This window comes from Protomyctophum parallelum (assembly GCF_964188405.1).
Source record: "Protomyctophum parallelum genome assembly, chromosome: 1".
In the NCBI taxonomy this organism is placed as follows: domain Eukaryota; kingdom Metazoa; phylum Chordata; class Actinopteri; order Myctophiformes; family Myctophidae; genus Protomyctophum; species Protomyctophum parallelum.
In genome coordinates this window covers 18,496,112-18,518,861 of record NC_139697.1, presented here as the reverse complement: position 1 = coordinate 18,518,861, position 22,750 = coordinate 18,496,112, and the positions used below count along the sequence as shown (strand labels likewise).

General features: G+C 44.4%; 1 protein-coding gene across 2 annotated transcripts in view; it reads left to right on the top strand.

Moving 5' to 3' along the window:
• The window catches only part of LOC310863436 (TGF-beta receptor type-2-like), a 39,598-nt gene that overhangs the window by 5,011 nt on the left and 11,837 nt on the right, over window positions 1-22,750 (top strand). For both annotated transcript variants that reach the window (XM_083771761.1, XM_083771762.1), the window contains exons 2-7: window positions 825-975; window positions 4,861-5,051; window positions 10,653-10,945; window positions 12,717-12,989; window positions 14,604-14,855; window positions 21,271-21,412. In XM_083771761.1, coding sequence (XP_083627887.1) covers window positions 825-975; window positions 4,861-5,051; window positions 10,653-10,945; window positions 12,717-12,989; window positions 14,604-14,855; window positions 21,271-21,412 — 1,302 coding nt within the window. The remainder of the gene's footprint in view (window positions 1-824; window positions 976-4,860; window positions 5,052-10,652; window positions 10,946-12,716; window positions 12,990-14,603; window positions 14,856-21,270; window positions 21,413-22,750) is intronic.

The window sequence follows — 22,750 nt, the reverse complement described above, 5'->3', positions numbered from 1 at the left end:
ATGGGTCTATGGACCATTTATCTTCTTACTTTAAACAAGTGAGTCAGGGATTTAGTCTGTTCTGTTAGTTAGGCTACTTAAGAAGAACACAATTAATGCAACTCTTGTCAGTGCAGCAGTCGGTGGACAAAAAAAACCTGGGAACAGATGGGTGGATTCTTTTTTGTGAAACTTTACTGGAACTTTATTTAGGGTCTTTTGGGTCAAGCTGACACTGAATGTTAAGGTCAACTTTGAGAACGGGTGGGCAGAATTTCTTGAAACTTGGTGGGAATCATCATTGGACTACCCGGAAGAAGATGAATATTAACCTTTCGTACAAAAGAAATCACACCTGTGTGAACAGAGTGGTGCAACTCCCCTCTCTCCCCCCTCCTCTCTCTCTCTCTCTCTCTCTCTCTCTATCTCTCTCTCTCTCTCTCTCTCTCTCTCTCTCTCTCTCTCTCATATTAGCAGGCAACAGTGCAGCACTGTCTCTCTCTCTCTCTCTCTCTGTTTCTGGCACAACAGCGCCCCTACTGGTAGTCAGTCATACTGGTGCTCATGAACACATACATATAGGTGAACCACACATAGGCTGACACGGACATTGCTGTTCCTTGGAGTGGCTGCACCGCTCAAAAAAAGGTGAAGGCCGTCATCGCTGGTGTGACAGAGCAAAAGATGCTGGTGCAGCCAAGCATTCCTTACCCTAGCAAAGTGTTTTAATGAGGAACAAAATGACAACGGCTGAATGAAGCTATACAGTTGGCTGGGCTCAAACTGAAGCTGTTCTATGAATTCCGAAAACCGCCAACTTGTTGTATGATCCTCCCTCTTCACAGAGGCCACCCTCAGCGGCCTGATCAAGTTGAGGAAGCTGTGCAAGTTCTGCGATATCGAAGCCTCCAGCTGCGCTCCCACGGGGAGCTGCGTGGTGGGCTGTAAGATCACGTCCATCTGCCCCCACGAGGACGACGTCTGCGTCAGCATTTGGTGAGTCGGGCGTCGCTCACACCTCCTGCACGACGGATTGTTGTATAGCTGATGCACGAGACTCGTTGACTGTTCGCAAGTTCGCCAATTAATTTCCAATGGGAGTCACGTGGTTTGACACAACATTTTTGTTGTGTGAGGGGGAGGGGTAGGGGGAGGGGGGGCAGTCGAAAAACACAGCCGAAAGCCGTACCACAAAAATGTGTCAAACCACGTGACTTCCATTGGAAATAATAAAAAAAAAAAAAAAAAAAAAGTGTTGTAACCTGCCGTTTTTTTCTACTTTCTAATTCTTTGTTTGGCCCAAAACATTAAGAGTTGGCTTTGTCCGCGGCGTAAACGTCTTTTAAATAAATACTTTCTGAAAAGTCTTGATGAAAATGAACGGGGATTTATTTTCCGGGTCTCTCGAGGGGGCGGGACTGCGACGCTCTATAGTGCCTTTTTCCAAAGCGCTCTACCCAACATTGACACTCAAAATAACACACCATGCAAGGTACCACCCTCATCGGGAGCAAGTTAGGGGTTAATTCAGTGTCCTGCTACATTTTGACACAAAGCCAGCACGAGTCAGGGTTCAAACCAACAACCTTCCGGTTCCAACCTCCGACCCCCTCTGTGGCTTATAGGAGTCAACCTCCTAAACCACAGCTGCCTAATAACTACTGCTCTATCTACGTTCACCTGCCTGCATGTATACATTACTGTAACTGCTAAGCAATTATTCAATAATGGAACTGGCCGTGCTAAGGATTTTTGGCTGGGAGTGCATCAGGGTTCATAGATGTGTTGCCAGGTTGGGTACAAAAGTGATCGTAAGTAATTCCTAAAAAGGAAAAAAAAGTAATTCCTCTTTAGCACAGATCCAAAATGTGTGTGTGTGTGTGTGTGTGTGTGTGTGTGTGTGTGTGTGTGTGCTGTACATACTGTAGCAACAACGACCCAAACATGTGTTCTGCCAACCACTTTCCAAATTACTAGGCAATAATAGTTAGTTTGATTTCTGAGGAAGCCATTGGTTTCCATTCATTTCCGTATGTGAACTTGAGATAGATAATCTAACACAGTGAACATTATGGCCTTAGTTTGAGTTACATGTAGAACAGAACACATCTATAATAAATACATCTAAAAATATAGCCATTAACAGGAGAAAAAAAAGGTAATGTTTATCATGTACAAAAAATGGCAGAATCTGTGAATAGACAATAACATACATATTGATGGCAGTCAAAACAATTTGACATTCGTGGGTACTGGGTAGATTATGGCAATGTGGTGCATGGGTTGCTGATCGGTTAGTGCCAGAGAGCCAGATCAAAATGTTCTGATCAATTTGAAAAGCTTGACACATACCAAACTTTTATTTCTGAACTGTACATTATTTCATTTAACCATTTTAGCCCTACACTAAAAAGGATTATCTAACATGGATGATCTAGATTAAGCTCACAGCACGTTGCCTTGGCCTGCGGTAAATCTGCTATTAGTGAGAGGTTTTCAAAAATGTGCCTTCAAATGACGCACATAGGTACCACCGATATATCGACACCCGTCATTCCCCATCCCCGTCTCTGCTCTTGGTTTCCCTATACGAAATCATTGTAAAAGTGTTGACAAGGCATGAGCGCGTAACCGCCGGCAGGTGCCATCAAATCTAACTTCAAATGTGAGAGGCAGTGAGTCTTAACCCATTCTGACATGAGATCAGATTCTAAAAGTCTTGTACATCCTGACAGTTTTCTGAAAAAGCCAAGTTTCTATGTCAGTCGTTCATCGATTTTTCAAAAATGGCAGACCTACAAGCTCGTAGCGCACCACTCGGTGGCATGCTATGAGCTTGTAGGTCTGCTATTTTTCAATAGCTAAAGCGTGACATAATTGCTATAAACACCAAGAGGGGTTCCCGGCCAAAATGGGTTGAAAGAACGCCATGCGGCAGTAGCTACTGTATACCGTTTCTTGTTATGCTATGTGATGTCGATGACGGTGTAACAGTAGTGTACGAGCCGATGTCAGTGGAAAACTAACTTCATGTGTGAGCACGTACAGTACTATATACGGTACAGCCCTTCAGACTCCTCTCACAACAGATGAGCATGGCCAGCGCTGCTCAGCGGCGAGCCACTGTGACCTCTAACTGAATATGAATATCTTTTCTGCACCTGCAGGGTTTGCCTCGTGCGTCTTCTGCATACCATATGGCCGTGTATATATGTGTATATATATATATATATATATATATATAATTTATTTATATATATATATATATATATATATATATATATATATATATATATATATATGACCCAGCTTGACAACGGTGCAGTCTTCAGCTTTTCTTTTTTTTAAATCCAAAATGACTTAATAGCACAGGCAGGTCTTCACATACTAGAGCATGTATGAAATGAGCTGAAATTGGCATGGGAATTAGAAATAAATGCTTAAAGGGCAACTTTAGTTTTCTTTTTCCAACCAAGGCTCATGTTTTAGGTTGTTAATAGAGAAAGTAAAAGGTGAGTGTAATTTATTTTTTGTCATTTGCTGCTTTCTTTCGTTTTAGGGATTTTAGCTCTTTTTGACAGGGGGGCGGGGTCTAGTAGGACTATAGTAAATAATAAAAAAGAAGTCGCTATAACATTTTGTAAAGAAATACATATTTAGCCCCATGCTCGAATGCCCCCTCCCCCCTGTCAAAAACAGCTAAAATCCCTAAAACGAAAGAAAGCAGCAAATGAAGAAAAAAAAATAACACTTCATCTTTTACTTTCTCTAATAACATGAGCCTTGGTTGAAAAAAAAACTAAAGTTGTCCTTTAAACATGTAGCTAGGTGTAATGTCAGAGTCCATATAGAAGTGAACCTTTCAAGCCTGTTTTCTCAACGCGATGTTTTCCCGCGAGACATAAGCCATACTGCGTCTCCAAAACTGCTCAGTATACAGAGTCTATAGTAGGCTGCTTAATCGCAATGAAATGAGCCCGCCTAGTGTCCCCATATTCTACATACTGGCTTAAATATGAATATTCGTCGAGATCTCAATAAAGATTAACCCACGGTGGCACAGTTGGTAGTGCTGTCGCCTCACAGCTAGAAGGTCCTGGGTTCTATTCCCGCTCTGGACGCTGTGGGTGCTGGCGGCGTGTTTCCTCCTCCGTGTCATCAGTGGCCATACCCGAAGGCGGGGTTGGCGAAAGGGCCTTTCTGTGTGGAGTTTGCATGTTCTCCCCGTGTCCCCTAGGGTAGGTACCCTCACAAAAACATGCAGTAATCCTGGTCACTAAACTGCCTCCCCCTGGCCAGCCGGGGCGCCTGATGGAGGGGAAAGGAACTGGTTGGAATAATGTGTTCCTTCCACGCGCTACGTCCAACCAGGGAAACTCCCCCCTGTAAAGGAGCAACTTGGACACTCAGGCATGAAGGAAGCATGCGTTCAAGTCCGTTGCTCTCCCCTTGTCCCCCATATATGGGGACTAGGTTGGTGGAGGGTGTGTAGAGCCCAGGATCACATTAGATAATTGACACAGGGGTGAAACATGGGTTACAAAATCGTGGGATAAAAAGAATATATATATATATTAAAAAAAAGATTAAACAAATGAGTCAGGGACTTTGTCTGTTCTGTTAAGTTAGGCTACGTAAGAAGAACACATTAATGCATGTCAGCGCAGCAGCAACTCTTGTCGGTTAATACCATTTTGGGGCGTCGGGAACCCCTTTTGGTGTTAGCATTACGTTATGCATTATGTTATATCAGAAAACTGTCTGAATGTAGAAGACAATCTTTAGAATCACATCTCGGGTCCAAAATGGGTTAAATCACTTTCAAATTAAATCCAGCTGACCCCCCCCCCCCCCCCCCGCGATAACTTTTGTTGTCTGCAGGAGGAAGCAAGACGACAACGTGACGGTGGAAACCGTCTGCCACAACCCGGCCCACGCGCTGCGCGGCCTGCTTCTCGATGACTACAACAACAGCAAGTGTGAGCTGAGGGAGAGGAAGGGCATGGGCCTGCAGTTCTTCATCTGCTCCTGTTCCGAAGACGAGTGCAACGACCATCTCTTCTTCAGCCCCTGTGAGTATATATACAAGCGAGCTTTTGTATGTATACCAAGCGATTTGATGGAGCATATATACAGTATATATATACCAGTGGTCCAGTGGCATGTTGTCGAGCTCATTAACTTTGACTCACTTTATATTAAAACCCATTTTGGGGCGGGGAACCCCTTTTGGTGTTAGCGTTACGCTATGCTTTAGCTATTGGAAAATGGCAGATCTACAAGCTCATAGCGCGCCACCGCTACGAGCTTGGCGTGCTATGAGCTTGGCGCGCTATGAGCTTGTAGGTCTGCTATTTTTGAAAAATCGAAGAACCACTGACACAGAAACATAGCTTTTTCAGAAAAGAAAAGACATTTTTTTTAGAATCTGATCTCGGGGTCAGAATGGGTTGAGCAGATGAGCAGAACTACTTGGAACGATGCAAGTTGGAAACGCATGCCCCTGCACCCAGTTAATTTTTTGTTATGCCCGTTATATGGAGTTCTTTGTCAGGCATGCACGACGAATATGGAGTCTATGCCAGATATGTCAGAACTGAACAATCATTGTGACGTCGGAACAGGCCAGCGCCATGCCAGGGCCTGATCAGGTCCAGAGCCCGCGGGCAGGGAGGCTTTGTTGCTGGTTCTGGACAACCGGCTATCCGACGGACTCGACACCGGGCACTAGTGCACTCCCTGTGAGGGGGGTGTTGGAACACGTGTGTCGACTTTGATGTCGGTGGGGCGATCGGTTCTTGAGTTACGTGGATTACAGACGTTGCAGTACTGTATGTGTACACAGACTCGGTGCGTTCATAGATAATAAGACGCCATTAGCTTTTCAAGGAAGCTGTTGGAGGATTCCATTTTTTTTCCTTTTTTTTTTACGGCCTGGAAATCAACTTGCAGAGACGTGTCTGTCACACCGCCTTCTGTCAGATAACTCTAAACACACCAGTATAGATTTTATTCATCAAATGTGTGAATAATATCACATTTGACAACAAAATAAAAACATTTCGGTGGTTCAGCCTTCCTCAGCGTCGAAACGCAAACACGTTGGTATGCTGCCTATGTGCCTAACTAAACGAAATGACACCTAAAGGACATATCTGTGAGTGCTGGACTGCTGGTGAGTCTTCTACTCGAATCTGTGAATAGACGGCTTTTATTGGCATAATATCACCATTGGTGGATCTTTGTGCATTTTTGTATTGTACACTATGGATATAGTTCCATGCAAGTACACTATAGTCTATGCTTGCATAATGATGATGTGTTGTGTTTGGTTACTAAGACCGTTTGTTAACCCATTCTGACCTGAGATCAGAAAGAATTGTCTTCTACATCCTGACAGTTTTCTGAAAAAGCTATGTTTCTATGTCGTTCTTCGATTTCTTTCAAAAATAGCAGACCTACAAGCTCGTAGTGCGCCACTCGGTGGCACGCTACGAGCTTTTAGATCTGCTATTTTTCAATGGCTAAAAAGCATAACATAATGCTAACACCAAAATGGGTTAAAACCACTGGGCGAGTTGACAGCAAAAACCAGAAATGTGTTTGTTCAGAACTGGCATTTGAATTAACTGGATATATAATAATGACCTATAAATGCTGTGACAAAAATGTCAACGTCGGTGACAAGACAACCTATAGCGAGCAGCTGTTTGCAATCGGTTCCTGTGATTTGACGATCTGCCCTTGTCGAGCTATATAATTCACATCGCGCAAACACAACAGACACAAGCTTTTTTAGCCACACCAAGAAATCAACTAGTGATGGATGAAGTTGCAGACCCCGGGCCGCCCCGGGCCGCGTATAACACTGTAGAAAGGTCTTCCAAAAAAAACAGTTCCTTTCTTGATGTGCAACAACAGTAGGCTATACCACATGCAGGAACAGCGCAGCAGGGCCATGTGTAGCATGTTTCTGTAGTCTGTGTAGAACACAGCGCAGTCACGTCAGCATCGCGCTACGTTATGCAATCCCCCATCAAGCTTGTCATGTAAAGTGTCATGCATGAACACTAACACGTGTGCGCAAGTGTAACACGCTTCTTCCAGATGCATGATTGTAAACAGGGCTCTCTTGCACTTCTTTAGAGGCATCTTGGCTTGTATAATCCCCCCCCCCCCCACGCCTGGAATCAGATATATTTCGACTACGGGCGTCCAAGGCAATAATAATAACACGGAGGTACATTTCTGAGAGACCCTGGCTCCTCGCACATAACGAGTCCTAATTGAAAGCATCTGTGCGTTGCGGAAGACGTCATGGAAACACATTCCCTTATTGTCCCCTGCTGCAGGGAGAATAGCTCTGCTTTCACCGGGGGTTGCCTTGGCCTCATGGTTATACATGACAGCGTTCATAATAAAGGAGCTGTTTGTAGACATTAATGGAGAGAACCAGAAGACATTAATACCGGCCAAATGCTCTTAAATCGCCGCCTAAACCACCCCTGAAGCCTCTGCACTGCAGTGCCCTCACGCTCTGCCTGCTGGAAAACACACCAGAACCCCCCCCCCCCCCCCCTCCTGCCCTGTGCACACACGCACGCACACACACGCACGCACACTCATCTCTGATCTTACCTCCGATTTTTGACTTTGTTGAAATTAACCATTATTGTTTTGTTTTTTTTTGCTTTTTTTCCTAATTTATTTTTGAAAAAAAAAAACATTATCTTCTCTATTGCTTATTTAGCATTTAACTCCTACTCTACTCTTCCTGGGGGGATCCAAAACATTAAAGAGCAAAACATTGACGCGTACTTTTTTTAAATGGCAAGAGAAGTATGTTGGCATGTACAAACCTGCCTGAAAGCAGCCATCCCAAATACCCCACCGTCCAACCCGTTCATTCCCTTTTTTTACTCCACTACAATTGTTTGAAAACTTTAGTTACTATAGTTACTTTGGAGATTTTAATTTCGATTTAGAAAACATACTTCAACCCAATATACATTTTGAAAAATAGACGATCTACAAGCTCACGATGCGTCGCGCCGCGACACATTGTACATTTTTGAATACGGGACTTCTACTTGTAATGGAGTACATCCACATTTCAGTATCTATACTTTTACTTAAGTAAAACACTTTTTTCCGCCCCCACTGCGAGAGTGAGAGACGAGGTATACAGTGACAGGTTTGTTGTTGTGTAAGACATCGCCGCCTCTCACCCTGCCTGAAAAAAGAAAAAACTCAAAACAAACTGTCTGGGGCCACGCTGAGGATTTCAGACATGTGGTTTCCTGTCTAGAAAAAAAAGAAGGAAAAAAAAAAAGCAGAGCACTAGCTTGGATGTCCTGCCCTCCTCCTCTTCATTCTACAGTATACTCATTCTATAGCATGTCTCCCAAGCACAAAAACATGTATACTACTTATTTATATATATATATATATATATATATATTGTTTGGAAAATATGTAGAAATTAGTCAAAAGATATGAAATATGTGAAGTGAGGGGCGCTCTTATATATCATCTCACTTCGGGCCAATCACAATTTGTGTCCCCACCTTCGTCTTCGGTGTTTGCGCTTGCGCAATGTTTGTGTTTGCACAAGCACGCAAAAACTGTCCGTTTATTGTCAATGGCATTCAACTTTAGCGTCAGTGGCGTTCAACGTTATAGTGTCCATGGCATTCGACGTTAGCGTTTGCACAAACACTCAAAACTGTCCGTTTAGTGTCGATGGCATGCAATGTTTGCGTTGGACAATGTTTGCGTTTTCACAAACCCCTCAAAGCTGGACATGGGAGGGGCTAGCGCCCCTCAAAATGGGCCACAGCGAACCCTGATGCATTGTCATTATCTGGCGCTCGCTCACACAGAGGAGCCAGCAGAGAGAACGTGACGATGACTTCACTCATAACTCATCAAACCGAGAGAGCTGCATTCTGGGAGTTCTGTTGTCTGTTGACACGTGTTGTCTATGTCTGGATATATATGTTTGTACACGTTCTTTTTTTATTCTTTTACTAAACCAGCCTCAAAAAAAAAGAATCGTAAACACGAGCAAATAAACTGTCTCTGGTTTTCTAAAACCTTTGGGAGCACTTTCAGACAAGCCACCACCACGCCTCCTTCAACATATCGGAATCAGACGTGGGCTATATAAAGAGACACAATATGTGGTCGACTGGGTCATGGTTTTGCGAGCAGTCTGCCTTTCGCAGACCAGACGCTAACTTTAGCTTTCCCGATGCTTATAGACATTCCTCAGGGAAGTGTCAGGTTCCCCTGCAGTGCTGAGAATATGACTTTACACTACAACCAGATGCAGATAATATTATGGTCCGCGGAGATGGAAGGGGAGTTTTATTTCCTTTCACAGGGGACTATGAATTATCACGTTGCGCGGACCCAGACAAGTGCAACTGGAAAACCAAAATAACACATCTACTGTAAACAGTCTGAAATAGAGGGTCAGGTTTAAGGATTTTATTGACATGAATGGATGAATGAATGAAATAGGGGGTTTGCGGGGGGGGGGGGGGGGGGGGGATCGCCGACCCTGGAGTCTTTGGGGAGGAGGGACCCCCCGCTCCATTTGAGGGAGGAGGGAAAGGAGCTACTACAGTATAGAGCGTCACAGTCCCACCCCCTTTCATGACGACGCCAGGCCCAGGAAATGATTCCCAATGCATTTTTCCCCATAGACATTTCAAAAGGTATTTATTTAAAGACGGTCACGCCGCGGACAAAGCCAACTCGAGTCGTGACAACTCATGACAACAAACACAATATTTTGGACTAAAAACAAATAATTACAAAGAAGAAAAACAACAAAGAAAAGTGTTGTCACCTGCCGTTTTTTTTTTCTTCTTTCTAATTATTTGTTCGGTACAAAACATGGTGTTTTGTTGTCATGATTTGTCACGACAAGAGTTGGCTTTGTCCGCGGCGTATAAAACGTCTTTAAATAAATACTTTCTGAAATGTCTATGAGGAAAATGAACGGAGAATCATTTCCTGGGCCCTCGTAGGGGGCGGGACTGCGACGCTCTATAGAGGTGAATGGGGTGGATAAAACGGTGATAAGAGTTGAGGCCATCATACTCGCGGTGATGTCCTTAAGGATTGACCCCGCCTCCCTGTGGTTTACCCAACTTCTAGACCAATCGGTGAACGGGGGTGATAGCTCCAGAGTGAAAAGACTTGTCTGACTTGTCTGAAAACAGAGAGATGGGTCTGTGTCCGCGGTGATAGCTGATCGTCACCGCGACTGACGTAATGGTGTCGTTTTCCAACCTAGTAAAAACTACACCGCGGTGATAAGCTATCACCAAAAACTGGAGTATGTATGAGCCTTTTTCAAAAATAGCAGACCTTACAAGCTCGTAGCGCGCCACTCGAGCTTGTAAGGTCTGCTATTTTTGAAATTTGGAATATATATGTTTTTAACTCACATCTTTGCTTCTGAGGGGGTCCCTGGAAGGAACAACATAGTTTCAGATGGGGGGGGTCGGCGGGCCTATTACATATAATACTTGGGGTCCTCGATATGAAATATCGAGCACCACTGAAACACGGGCACTTAAGAAAACTGGAGGACTTAGACGAGACATTTTTTCGGGCCTAAATGGTTCAAGCCATTTTCCTCTGGGTCTTTCCCCTCGCAGACTCGGACTCGCTGGACGTGCAGGTGGTGTACGTCATCCTGGTGAGCCTGGTGCCCCTGCTGGTGCTGGCCGTGCTGGTGGTCACGTCCTTCTACTTCTACCGCGTCTACCGCCAGCGCTACACGGCGGGGGCGGGCGGCGGCGGCCGCGGGCGCAAGAAGGGCTGCCCGCCGCTGGACTTCAGCGACGCCCACGCCATCATGATGGAGGACGAGGGCTCGGACAGCAGCTCCACGCACGCCAACAACCTCAACCACAACACGGAGCTGCTGCCCATCGAGCTGGACGCGCAGGTGGGGCCAATTAACCCATTTAGACGTGCAGGTGGGGCCAATTAACCCATTTAGACGCCCAGGTGGGGCCAATTAACCCATAGAGACCTGAGTTTAAAAAAAACGTTCGCTCTGAAAGAATATAATATTCAAAGATTTGCACCACATTTTTATGATTAAAAAGAAAAAAATAGCAGACCTACGAGCTTGTAGATCTGCTATTTTCCAATGGCTAAATTATAACATAATGTTTAAAACACCAAAAGGGGTTCGCGCTGGACGCGCAGGTGGGGCCAATTAACCCATTTAGACCTTAGAGTTTAAAAAAAACGTTCGCTCTGAAATAATATAATTCAAAGATTTGCACCACATTTTTATGATTAATGTTTTTTTTTTTTATAGCAGACCTACAAGCTTGTAGATCTGCTATTTTTCAATGGCTAAATTATAACATAATGTTTAAAACACCAAAAGGGGTTAACTTCCCGGCCAAAATGGGTTAAGTGGTGTATTCCGCCACATGTATTTGAAAACGTTAGATACTAGTTGTAGATTTTGATGATTATTACAAAACGTATAGGCTACATTTCAACCATTTCAGCCCTATATATATATATTATATATATATATATATATATATATATATATATATATATATATACATTTCGGCCATTTGAAAATGGCCAATATAAAAGCTCCCAATGCGTCACGATGCGACACATTGTGAGCTTATAGATCAGCTATTTCCAAAATATATATTTTTTTTTCATTTGAAAACTTGAAATGGGACATTCTGCATAATAAGTACTTTTACTTTTAGTACTTTTAAGTGAATTTGGATGCCAATACTTTTGTACTTTTACCATTTTGAATTCCGGGACTTTTACTTGCGACGGAGTATTTCTAAATTACAGTATTGATACTTTTACTTAATATGAAGGTTTCATGACATTCATTTTAATTTATTTTTATTACTCGTTTTTCTTTTAGGTTTATTGACCTCAATTACACCCACACGACCTGAACATTCAGTGGATTTTCTGTGGTCTGGGGTTTTCTCTGTGTGTTCTGAAGCCTTTTGAGCTGCAATGAACGGTCAAAATCCCTCAACAGTGACGTCAAATCGTATGGGATTTGTGGACTCTTAACCTCACACTCCACAGGCAAATCGGAGAACTTGTTTGAGCCAGAAAACCCCAGACCACAGAAAATCGACTGAATGTTAAAAGTTCAGGTTTTTTTGGGTGCAATTAGTGCACAGAAAACAAAAACAAAGAAAAATGACAAAAAACTTGTTTTTAATGTCACGATCCTTTAAAGAAAATATATATAAAAAAAATATTTTTATCCCACGATTTTGTAACCCATTTTTCAACCCCTGTGTCAATTATCTAATGTGATCCTGGGCTCTACACACCCTCCACCAACCTAGTCCCCATATATGGGGGACAAGGGGAGAGCAACGGACTTGAACTCATGCTTCCTTCATGCCTGAGTGTCCAAGTTGCTTCTTTACACCTGACAGGGGGGAGTTCCCTGGTTGGACGTAGCGCGTGGAAGGAACACGTTATTCCAACCAGTTCCTTTCCCCTCCATCAGGCGCCCCGGCTGGCCAGGGGGAGGCAGTGACCAGGATTACTGCATGTTTTTTGTGAGGGTATACCTACCCTAGGGGAAACAGGGAGAACATGCAAACTCCACACAGAAAGGCCCTTTCGCCAACCCCCGCCTTCGGGTATGGGCACGATCCTTTTAAGTAATAACTCTGAGTACTTTTCCCACCACGCCGCAGGTGGGGAAGGGGCGCTTCGCCGAGGTGTACCGGGCCAAGCTGAAGCAGAGCCCCTCCTCCGCGGGTGGCGGCTCGGAGCAGGGCGGCTTCGAGACGGTGGCCGTCAAGATCTTCCAGGACGAGGAGTACGCCTCGTGGAAGAACGAGAAGGACATCTTCTCGGACGCCGACCTGCGCCACGAGAACGTGCTCCACTTCCTGACGGCCGAGGAGCACAAGGCGCAGAAGCAGTACTGGCTCGTCACGGCGTACCAGCCGCGCGGCAACCTCCAGGTAGGGAATAATGGAGCTCGATAACCCGATACCACAGAAAAAATTAATCCTCCGATAACAAGCTCATCGTTATCAATGACGTCATGTTTAAACAATCGAGACAAGAGGCGATCAAGAAATAAATGTAATCGTCATCAACATGTCGGCCTAAAAGTGTATTGATACCTGCCAACCAGCTGCGCTGTCCGGGTAAACAAAATTACGCTTTTAAAGTGATGGTACACATATTAGCCAGTTAACAGTTTCTTTAATATTATTTTATTGGTAAAAAGGTCAATTGCCTTCTGTCTGTTAGAAAAGTAGGCCTACTGTATTCGAAGGCCCTTAGTAAAAGATACTGGTTCTGTTCAGAATGCGTATAATTATCTTTTCTACGTCAGAGCATAGACAATGGTAACGCCCCGCCTGCCTCTGATTGGCCTACCGACACTGCCGACCTTACCAGGCCTTTCCTCCGAGGTGGAAGATACATGCTTACATGTGTAAACATGTAAAAGGTTTTCCCCTGATCTTTATCTTTTTTTTAGTATAACCGTATTAGTTTACTATAATTGGATCGATACACGATAATCAACACTAAAACTTTAATGTAGAACACAGCCAAATCAAATCACAGTACATGCGTGTTCAATCAATTATTAAATCAAAGCAAACGGCACAAACGATATTAGTTTGCCGCTGCCTCTTCTACAAAAAATAAAGTTACACGTTACTGTCGCGTGTTGCCATTCTCTTGTGCGTTGTATTATTTCCCAACACGGAGTAGCCTTGCATCTCGGGAGGACAGGCAAGAGTGGCAGTGTCGGTATAGGCCAATCAGAGGCAGGCGGGGCGTTGCCATGTCTATGCTCGGACGTAGAAAAGATATACGCGTTCGGAATGTATTGTCTCCCGACTTTCCACAAAATAATAGAACGTGCTCGACATGTGCTCGACATCGATTAAAACAGTTTGACTCCATAAAACTCGTAACCCGCATTTTAATCAAATATCCTACGCTGCCGAGATTGTTTTATTACCTTTAGAGCATACGCTGAATTATTTGGGCTTTTGATCTGTGAAAATCCAGCGAAAAAAGGTTCGTCCGTTTGTTATGAACGATCGCACCACCCGCCATCTTGGTGCGAGTTTCTTTTTATAATCATCATCATCATCATCATCATACTATAATAATCATACTATAATTCAGTCAATGTCTGTCTGTCTGTGTGTGTCAGAAACACCGCCATATCTCCTCACCGCCTGCTCCCACTTTTCACACAGGCATTGACCATAATAATATGGAGGTCTTAACGAAGCCCTTTTTCCAATTTAACAAATTATAAATTAATAATGAATTTATTAGTGAATTAAAAAAGCGAAAACGCACCAGGGCGCAGTACCCCCCGCGGCCACAAGGGGGGGGGGGGGTAATGCGCCCGTCTCACAACGCGTAAGGGCTAGTCATTACAATACGGCGGATTAAACACATAAAACAAAAGGTCGGGAATGTCGTAGTAAGCGCGGTCGAACCCTGGATTAAACGATTAGCGGCCGTCAAACTGTTGCCTGATCGATAAGTTGCTCGTTATCGATTTAAAAATAATGAACAAGCTCCATCCCTTCCTCTTCCAGGAGTACCTGACGCGCCACGTCCTCGGCTGGCACGACCTGTGGACGCTGGGGGGCTCGCTGGCGCGCGGCGTGGCCCACCTGCACAGCGACCACACGCCGTGCGGCCGCTACAAGGTGCCCATCGTCCACCGGGACATCAAGAGCTCCAACATCCTGGTGAAGGTCGACCTGACCTGCTGCCTGTGCGACTTCGGCCTGGGCCTCCGCCTGGACAACTCCCTGTCCGTGGATGAGCTGGCCAACAGTGGACAGGTATAGGCTAACAACCTTATAGTTTAAAACACATTCTGACCTGAGATCAGATTTAAAAAAAAATCTTCTACATCCTGACAGTTTTCCATTCTGACCTGAGATCAGATACTAAAAATGTCTTCTACATCCTGACAGTTTTCCATTCTGACCTGAGATCAGATTCTAAAAATGTCTTCTATGTCAAGTCGCTCTTCGATTTTTCAAAAAATAGCAGCTTGTTGATCTGCTATTTTTCAATAGCTAAAGCACGACATGATGCTAACACCAAAATGGGTTCCTGCCTAAAATAGCTTAAACACATTTAGTGCTATCATTTATTGAAAAATCAGGACCCAGTTCACGCCAGCGTTTTTTCCAGTTGAGCTCTTATTTTTGAAAAGCCACATTTTCACTCGACCGGAAGTGGATTGTCCCAGCCAGCTAGACGTTGCCAACACAACCTTTTGTTTTACATGATCGATCTATGCCGGAGCACTGGAGAGCTCCACATCGCCGTCTCTGTGCCGTCAAAGAAACGCTGTTTTGACCAAAATGCCATCTGGGGCGAGGAATAGGAGATACAGGCGATTGAAAGAAACGGACAGAATGGATTATTATGGCGACGACGATCTAAGATGAACGATCCAGTGCTGTGCTAACAACACAGCTAGCTAACCGGCTAACGTGAGTAGCATTATGGGTCGCTCGATCGAATGCACTATATAAGGGCAATTGCCGAAGGGCTTCGGCAATGGCGCGGAAACTGTTAACCCATTTAGACCTGAGGCCGATTCTAAAAGAAAATGGCTTAAACAATCCTATGTTTCTATGTCAACCTTTTTTCATGTCAAGGACCCCCAAAATTATCTTTATTTGGCTGCGGACCCCCATCTGAAAATATGTAGTTCCAGGGACCCCCACAGAAGCAAAGATACAGTAGGCCTATGAGTAAAAAAACGTTGAATTGAACTCTGAATATAAATATATAAAATATATATATACACTTTAGACCATATCCGTGGTCTATGGGCATATATACTAACGATGGGAGAATTCCCATTTTTGTGTATTTTTATATAAAAAGTCCAAATTCAAATCCAATTTGAATGACTTCCTTTGGACTAAAACGTGCTGCTTGATGACGTGTCAAGTCTTGCATGAATAAAATGAAGCATGATTTCATTCACCTGTTTTATTCCCATTGCTGCACGTCCGTCCAAACATGATTAGAACTACTCTGTTTTTAACCTATTCTGACCTGAGATCAGATTCTAAAAATGTCAGTCGCTCTTCGATTTTTCAAAAATAGCAGACCTAAAAGCTCGTAGCGCGCCACTCGGTGGCGCGCTATGAGCTTGTAGATCTGCTATTTTTCAATAGCTAAAGCTTGACATGATGCTAACACCAAAATGGGTTCCCGTTCAGAATGGGTTAAATCTCATTCAAGACGGCATCCAGACAGTGCATTACTCGTTTTAAACTTAATCGGCATATATGCAAATATGCATCTGAAAACCTTCTAGGTTAGAAATACGCCACGAGCTTTGCTGCCTGTCTCTCTGTGACTTTGTAATCGCACAAACGGCATGCGCGTGCATGCGTCAGATCCGTCGTTCTGATTGGTTCAAAAACACAGCTTTACGTTTCAGAGTGAAACTTCAAAGTAAAATGCCCATATTTTTAATTTCCCTATACATCTTTAAAATGATGCTAACAATACTAGCTGGAATTTATAGACCTTTTCTGAGTGCTCAAAGTCGCGTTACATACGTATGTGTGAGGGGGGCAGGTTGGTTCTTTTTTTGTGTTGCACTTTTTTTTATAATTTATATTTTTTGTCCCACGATTTTGTAACCCATTTTTCACCCCTTTGTCAATGATCCTGTGATGTGATCCTGGGCTCTACACACCCTCCGCCAACCTAAGGAGAGCAACGGACTTAACTCATGCTTCCTTCATGCTTGAGTGTCCAAGTTGCTCCTTTACACCTGACAGGGGGGAGTTTCCCTGGTTGGACGTTGGTTGGAAGGAGCACGTTATTCCAACCAGTTCCTTTCCCCTCCATCAGGCCAGGGGGAGGCAGTTTAGAGACCAGGATTACTGCATGTTTTTGTGACGGTACCTACCCTAGGGGACACGGGGAGAACATGCAAACTCCACACAGAAAGGCCCTTTCGCCAACCCCGCCTTCGGGTATGGGCACTGATGACGTGGAGGAGGAAACACGCCGCCAGCACCCACAGCGCCCCGAGCGGTAATCGAACCCAGGACCTTCTAGCTGTGAGGCGACAGCACTACCAACTGTGCCACCGTGCCCCTCTTGTGTTGCACTTTTTATCCACGAGGGATAACCTCTTCCCTCCAAATCCAAAGTGCAGCCCAAACACGGGGCAAGCTATGTTGAACTGAACCGTAGACAGAAGTAATTATGCCAATTATGTTTCAAAATCCACAAAATGTCCACAAATTATATATTTGAGCAATCACGCAGGCGAGTTTTTTTGAGTAGTCAAATTACAGGTGTCCAGGGTTCAGATTTATGTATATTTTGAAACGGTACACTGGGTACAGTATATGTGTGTAGTAAATGTTGCAGATAGTGTGTTTGCGTGCTCACACGAGTCCGCGTGTGCGCATGCGTTTCCGTGCCAGTGTTGATTTTGACAGTTGATTTTATTTTAGTCATAGTCTCTTTAAGAGTTTTCTTTTCGTTTTAGTCACCTGGAAGGTATACGTGTTAGTGTTAGGGCCGATTCATACTCCTATTTTAGAGCCGAATAAAAGTCGGTTCGGCTCTGTAGAGCCTACAATGTGACGTCATTTGAGGTTCGGGGGGGCGGGGTACCGTCCTAAAGTCGGCTCTTCGGTGCTACTGAATTTTTCTGACGAGCCGAAATCATTTCGGCACTACAGCGCCGAAACAGCGGTAAAATAGGAGTATGAATCGGCCCTTAGACTAGTGTTAGTCTAGTTTTAGTCGACTAAATATCATAAGATTTTAGTCGACTAAATCCACAGTTGATTTCGTCAACTAAAATGTACAGTAACTTGGTATTTTACTTATACTGGATCTCTTGTCCACTAGTCCCTGACATTTTAGTCTAGGTTTTATTTGTTGACAAAATTGTCAATATATATTTAGTCTTATTTTAGTCACCATAACTTAGTTAATTTAGTTTCAATTTAGTTTTCATCAGTGAAAAAAAGTTAGTCGACGAACATTTTTCATCATATTATTAATCAACACTGCACATCGTTATGACCTGGCTCTTAGGCCATAACAAAAGGAGGAAGACACACGGCTGTTTAAAAGTGTACAATGATATATTTATTTAAAACATGAATTAACTCAAATATGCGTCAAACAATAGGCCTAATGGTATTAAGTGGGGTGTGTTACTCAGTAGATAAGTAGTGAAGGTGAGTGTAGTGTGGGGTGTTGAATGGTGCAAACAAATGCTGCTGCTCTCATGCCCTTTATATTAGAGAGCACACTGGGAGTACTGGCCAGGTGCTCCCAATAATGCACTGATTAGCAACTCAGAACCTGTAGGAAGCAAAGACATAGGCCTACCTAACAAACCACACAGGCCCTAGTAGGCCAACTACAGGGGCTGTGACAACGTGCACAATCGTGTGTGTGTGTGTGTGTGTGTGTGTGTGTGTGTGTGTAAGTATCTGGTCGTTTTCCGGTTAGAAATTGGTCTCCAACCAATTGTCCATCCTGCTATATCGCTTTGAAGATATGAACATCTGTTCTCGGAGATGATCATTCTTTCATCACTGTTCCGTTAAGAACATTTTGAAAAGACTGCCCGCATCCTCCCGCAAGAAGCTCGTTGATGTTTTCAATCTCTGGAAAGAGAGAGGAGAGAGGATTGTTAATGGTTCGAACCTCGCCTATTTCTTCGTTCATTCTTGCTGTCATGTGGGGACAGTAAATGGCCCTCGGTGTGTTTGACTCTAATTAGCTGTTGGGCACTGACTGGGCCCCAAAAGGGATTATGCTGATAAAATAGTTGTAAGCGGTGTTCGCTTCTTGTTTTACTGTATAGTCATCAGACAAACAGGTTTGATTGATTCTTAATGGAAGCTATTGCAATACAGGGGAGTCGTTCAGACTCCTGTTATGAATATGAGTCATTATGAAAATAAGAAAAAAAGCTTCGCTCTTTGCCGCGCAGCACATCGGCTGCATCGGAATGCCTCTAATGCATTAAGCGTGCCAGTGAAAACATTTCCCGAGGCGCTAATGATGTTCTGCTTGCCTTTCAGCTAGCCTTTCTTTATGGAGGTGTAATGCACGTCGTTTACATAATGTGTGTGTGTTGATTCAGCATACTGTGATATAGTACATACGAGATATTAATGCAAAGTAAATGCTGGTAAATATCTTCTGTATAGCTGTTAAAGGGGAATTGCGCGCGAGCTGTTTGCTTACGTATCTATTCGTCGCTGAAACAAAAATAAAATAAAAAAAGCATTCCATACTGAATTAGCGGATTGTTACCGTCTGTGTGGGTCAAACGCTATAGAACTCTTATTCAATCGCAGCAATTAGTTTTTTTGTTTACATCTGTTCTAGATTATATGAAAGGTTAACTCTACCGGTTCTACGTGAGCTGACGTTAGACCCCGCCTACCCTTTTCCTAAAGGACCAGCGCCCCCTTTTTTATTATTATTTTGGTCAATAAACATCATTTTGTAAAAGAAAATGGCTAGGAAGGAATTCCCCTTTAAGTCCGTCTACTCTAGGATACCCTAAAGAAGGCAGTTAGTTGTGTTGTGTCGAAACGTTGGTTTCTTTCTCTGCGTCCTATAATAATAATAACATTTTGGGCACTTTGGCTATAGGGTGTGCGGCCACTTCTTTGTCTTTTTAAGTGGGTCTACTTTGTCTGCCCCTCTGGCAGGAGGCCAAACCAATCGTTTTAACGCCATGCTTTGTTTTTGGAGATCTGGTTGCTGTTTCTACATGCAGTTTTCTTAAAGGGCCACTTCACCCCTTTTGCAACCACTAATTTGAATGATGTTTAGGACACAGGAAACACTTTCCTGGGGGTTTTATGTGTGTAATATGTGTTTTTGGTTTTTTTAAGATATTTTAGTCTCACTTCCATCCTGGACTACAAAGGCACACCTCCTCCACAGAGCCTCCCCCCCTCTCCACAAGGAGGGGAGGCAGTGCAGGAATTCAGCAATCCAGTCGAATCCTATACCTAGTCAAACACACAGACTTCATTACCTTTCTGGCCATAGGGTGCACATTTCAAATTGTGCTACTGTTATATCTACTACAAATACTATTAACATTGAGTGACTGCAGTTTATTTTATTTATTTATTTATTTATTTATTTTTATTCGATGCAATTGTGAACAATAGCCAAGTAAGATAAGATACATATCCATTGGCCAATCAAATGGTTCACTGCAGCTCAACAGTCAGTGTGAGGGGTGGTCAGGAGATATCTGTGAGCTCTGCGTTTAAAGGCTTGAAGGCCGTTGTCTGTGATGGAGTCGACTACATGCTCTCTGGTAGGCTGTTCCACACGTGGACAGCACTGTGGAGAAAAGTTCTGTCCAATGTCCGTGTTTTGGAGCCTGGGGGGTCGAGAGCATGTTCTGGTGTGGCTGTGCATCGGCGGGTGTTTCGCCGTCTGGTGTAAGGTGGAGGGGGCATGTCCTGGAGGTCCCTAGGCATAGGCGGAGCTTGAAGTTGACGCTGGGGGGTGCGACTGCTTGGCCAACGACACCCGCGCGCACGCGCGATTTTTTTAACCTTTATTTTATTATTTTAGCGTTTTTACAATGCCCTAACCCCTAAAAATGAGTTATTTAGGTAGTACAGCAGCTCACACACATGCACTACAGCCATACAGCGAGTCATCATATCATGATAAGAGAGATGATTACAAACTACAGTCAGAAGCCAGAAGGTATTAAAGTTAAAAAAAAAAAAAAACCTTTTTTTTTTTCTTTTTTTCAGGGGGTGCAGTGCACCCCCTGAACCCCCCCAAGCTCCGCCCATGTCCCTAGGGCAGTGGGGGGTGTGCATTTTGTACAGGACTGTAGCGGCAGCAACGTGCCTTCTGTGGCTAAGGCTGTCGATGAAAAGTGTCGTACTGGCAGTGTCTTGGCTGTGTTCTTCCAGCGGTGTCCCTTTAAAAGCTGAAATTTGCTTTTTTCTCTGTTAATTACCTTTATTTTGACTGTACTGTGAACCCTCAAGGGGTTTTCCAAATACAGAATGCCAAACGTTATATATTGTTGAGGAATAATGCAGAATCTCCTGCAATGCCTCCTATACATGATGTCAACAGATTTCACCACTCGTGCTGCATGTTACCGAAAGCGGAAGTTAGCCTGCTGTGTGAGCAGAAGTTGACTGCAGTTTAAGTTCATTGCTGTGTTCATGTTGTGGTTTTCTTTTCCAGGTGGGCACTGCCAGATACATGGCCCCAGAAGTGCTGGAGTCAAGAATCAACCTGGAGAACATCGAGTCCTTCAAGCAGACAGATGTGTACTCCATGGCGCTGGTGCTGTGGGAGATCACGTCCCGGTGCAGCGCTATTGGAGGTAAGGCTCACACACACACACACACACACACACACACACACACACACACACACACACACACACATGCCAGCATATCGATCCGTTCATAACCACGGAGAGCGCCCTGGATTAGGAGATACGAGTCATTCTTTCCGCCACGCTAACATGTAAGTCAACGGCAAGCTAATATGACCCCAGAGCGTAGCATACGGCAGCCGAAAGGCGAACGGGCCAATTCTGAATATTCTTATCTCGCCCCGTATCATTGAGGATGCGCTAGGACGTCCACCGACGTCTAAGGCTCAGCTCGGTTTTAATCCTTAAGACGGCCTGAGGCGTCCTATACGAACGGAATGGCATTAATGCCGGCATTAACTTCTGCCAGTGCCAAGTGCCAACTATTGTAAGTCACGAAATCACCACGGTGGACATGGCGTTCCTGAAGTGTAACTTGTACGAGCTGGATTAGAGACAGCCCAAAACGAACGGGCAAACAAATATCTCATCCCTCTCCCCCTTCATTTTGCAGAGCCACTTTAACAGGATGGGATGCGCAAACGGAAAACGAAACGGGGGGGGGGGGGGGGGGAGAATCAATCCAATCCAATTAAATCCAGTGTTCTTGTGTTGGATTTTCCCTTTTCATTAGGCTCACCTGTAATGGTTAGCTCCAGCTGTACTGGTGCCACTTTTAAGTGTCAAAGCTGTCAGGAGGGAGGGAGAGGGAGAGGGGGAGAGAGAGAGTGAGAGTCTCTCCCACCACTCAAGGGAAGAGATTATTATATTTTATCACCTTTAGGAAGCTCGCCCTCCATGTGAGCTCGGTGTGAAGCAGCGGGCTCTCTGACCTCGCCCTCATTACTCGGTGTGGGAACCAACATGTAACATCGTCAGGCCCACCCCATCCATCTTGTCGAAGGTCTCAGGATCAGCCTGTGTAGCTTAACTAAATGGTGCTGCTGTTCTCGTTTGTCAAGTCTAGTTTGTGAAAACAAGGCCAGGATATGTGCAAATAATAGAAATGGGGTGATTATCCGAAGGTAAAAGCAACACGGGGTCAGTGTTTTCGCGTCCACCACGGAGTCATTTGTTTTGACTTCCTCCTCGGGGGGGGGGGGGGGGGGGGGGGGGGGGGGTGTCTCTGTGGTCCAGTTTGTCGCTGCTGTGTGTCGACCGGTCCTGTCTCCATTGTGTCAGTGCAGGCTGTGATTGAGTGCTGACCGCCTCTCTACTACGGCTCCGTTTCCTGTTTTTGCCATCGTCACCCCCCCCTCCTCCCCCCCGCCCACATGCACCCCACTCCCCCCCGTATAACACCTTGAACCGCATCACCCTCTTAAACCATTTTAGGCGCGGGAA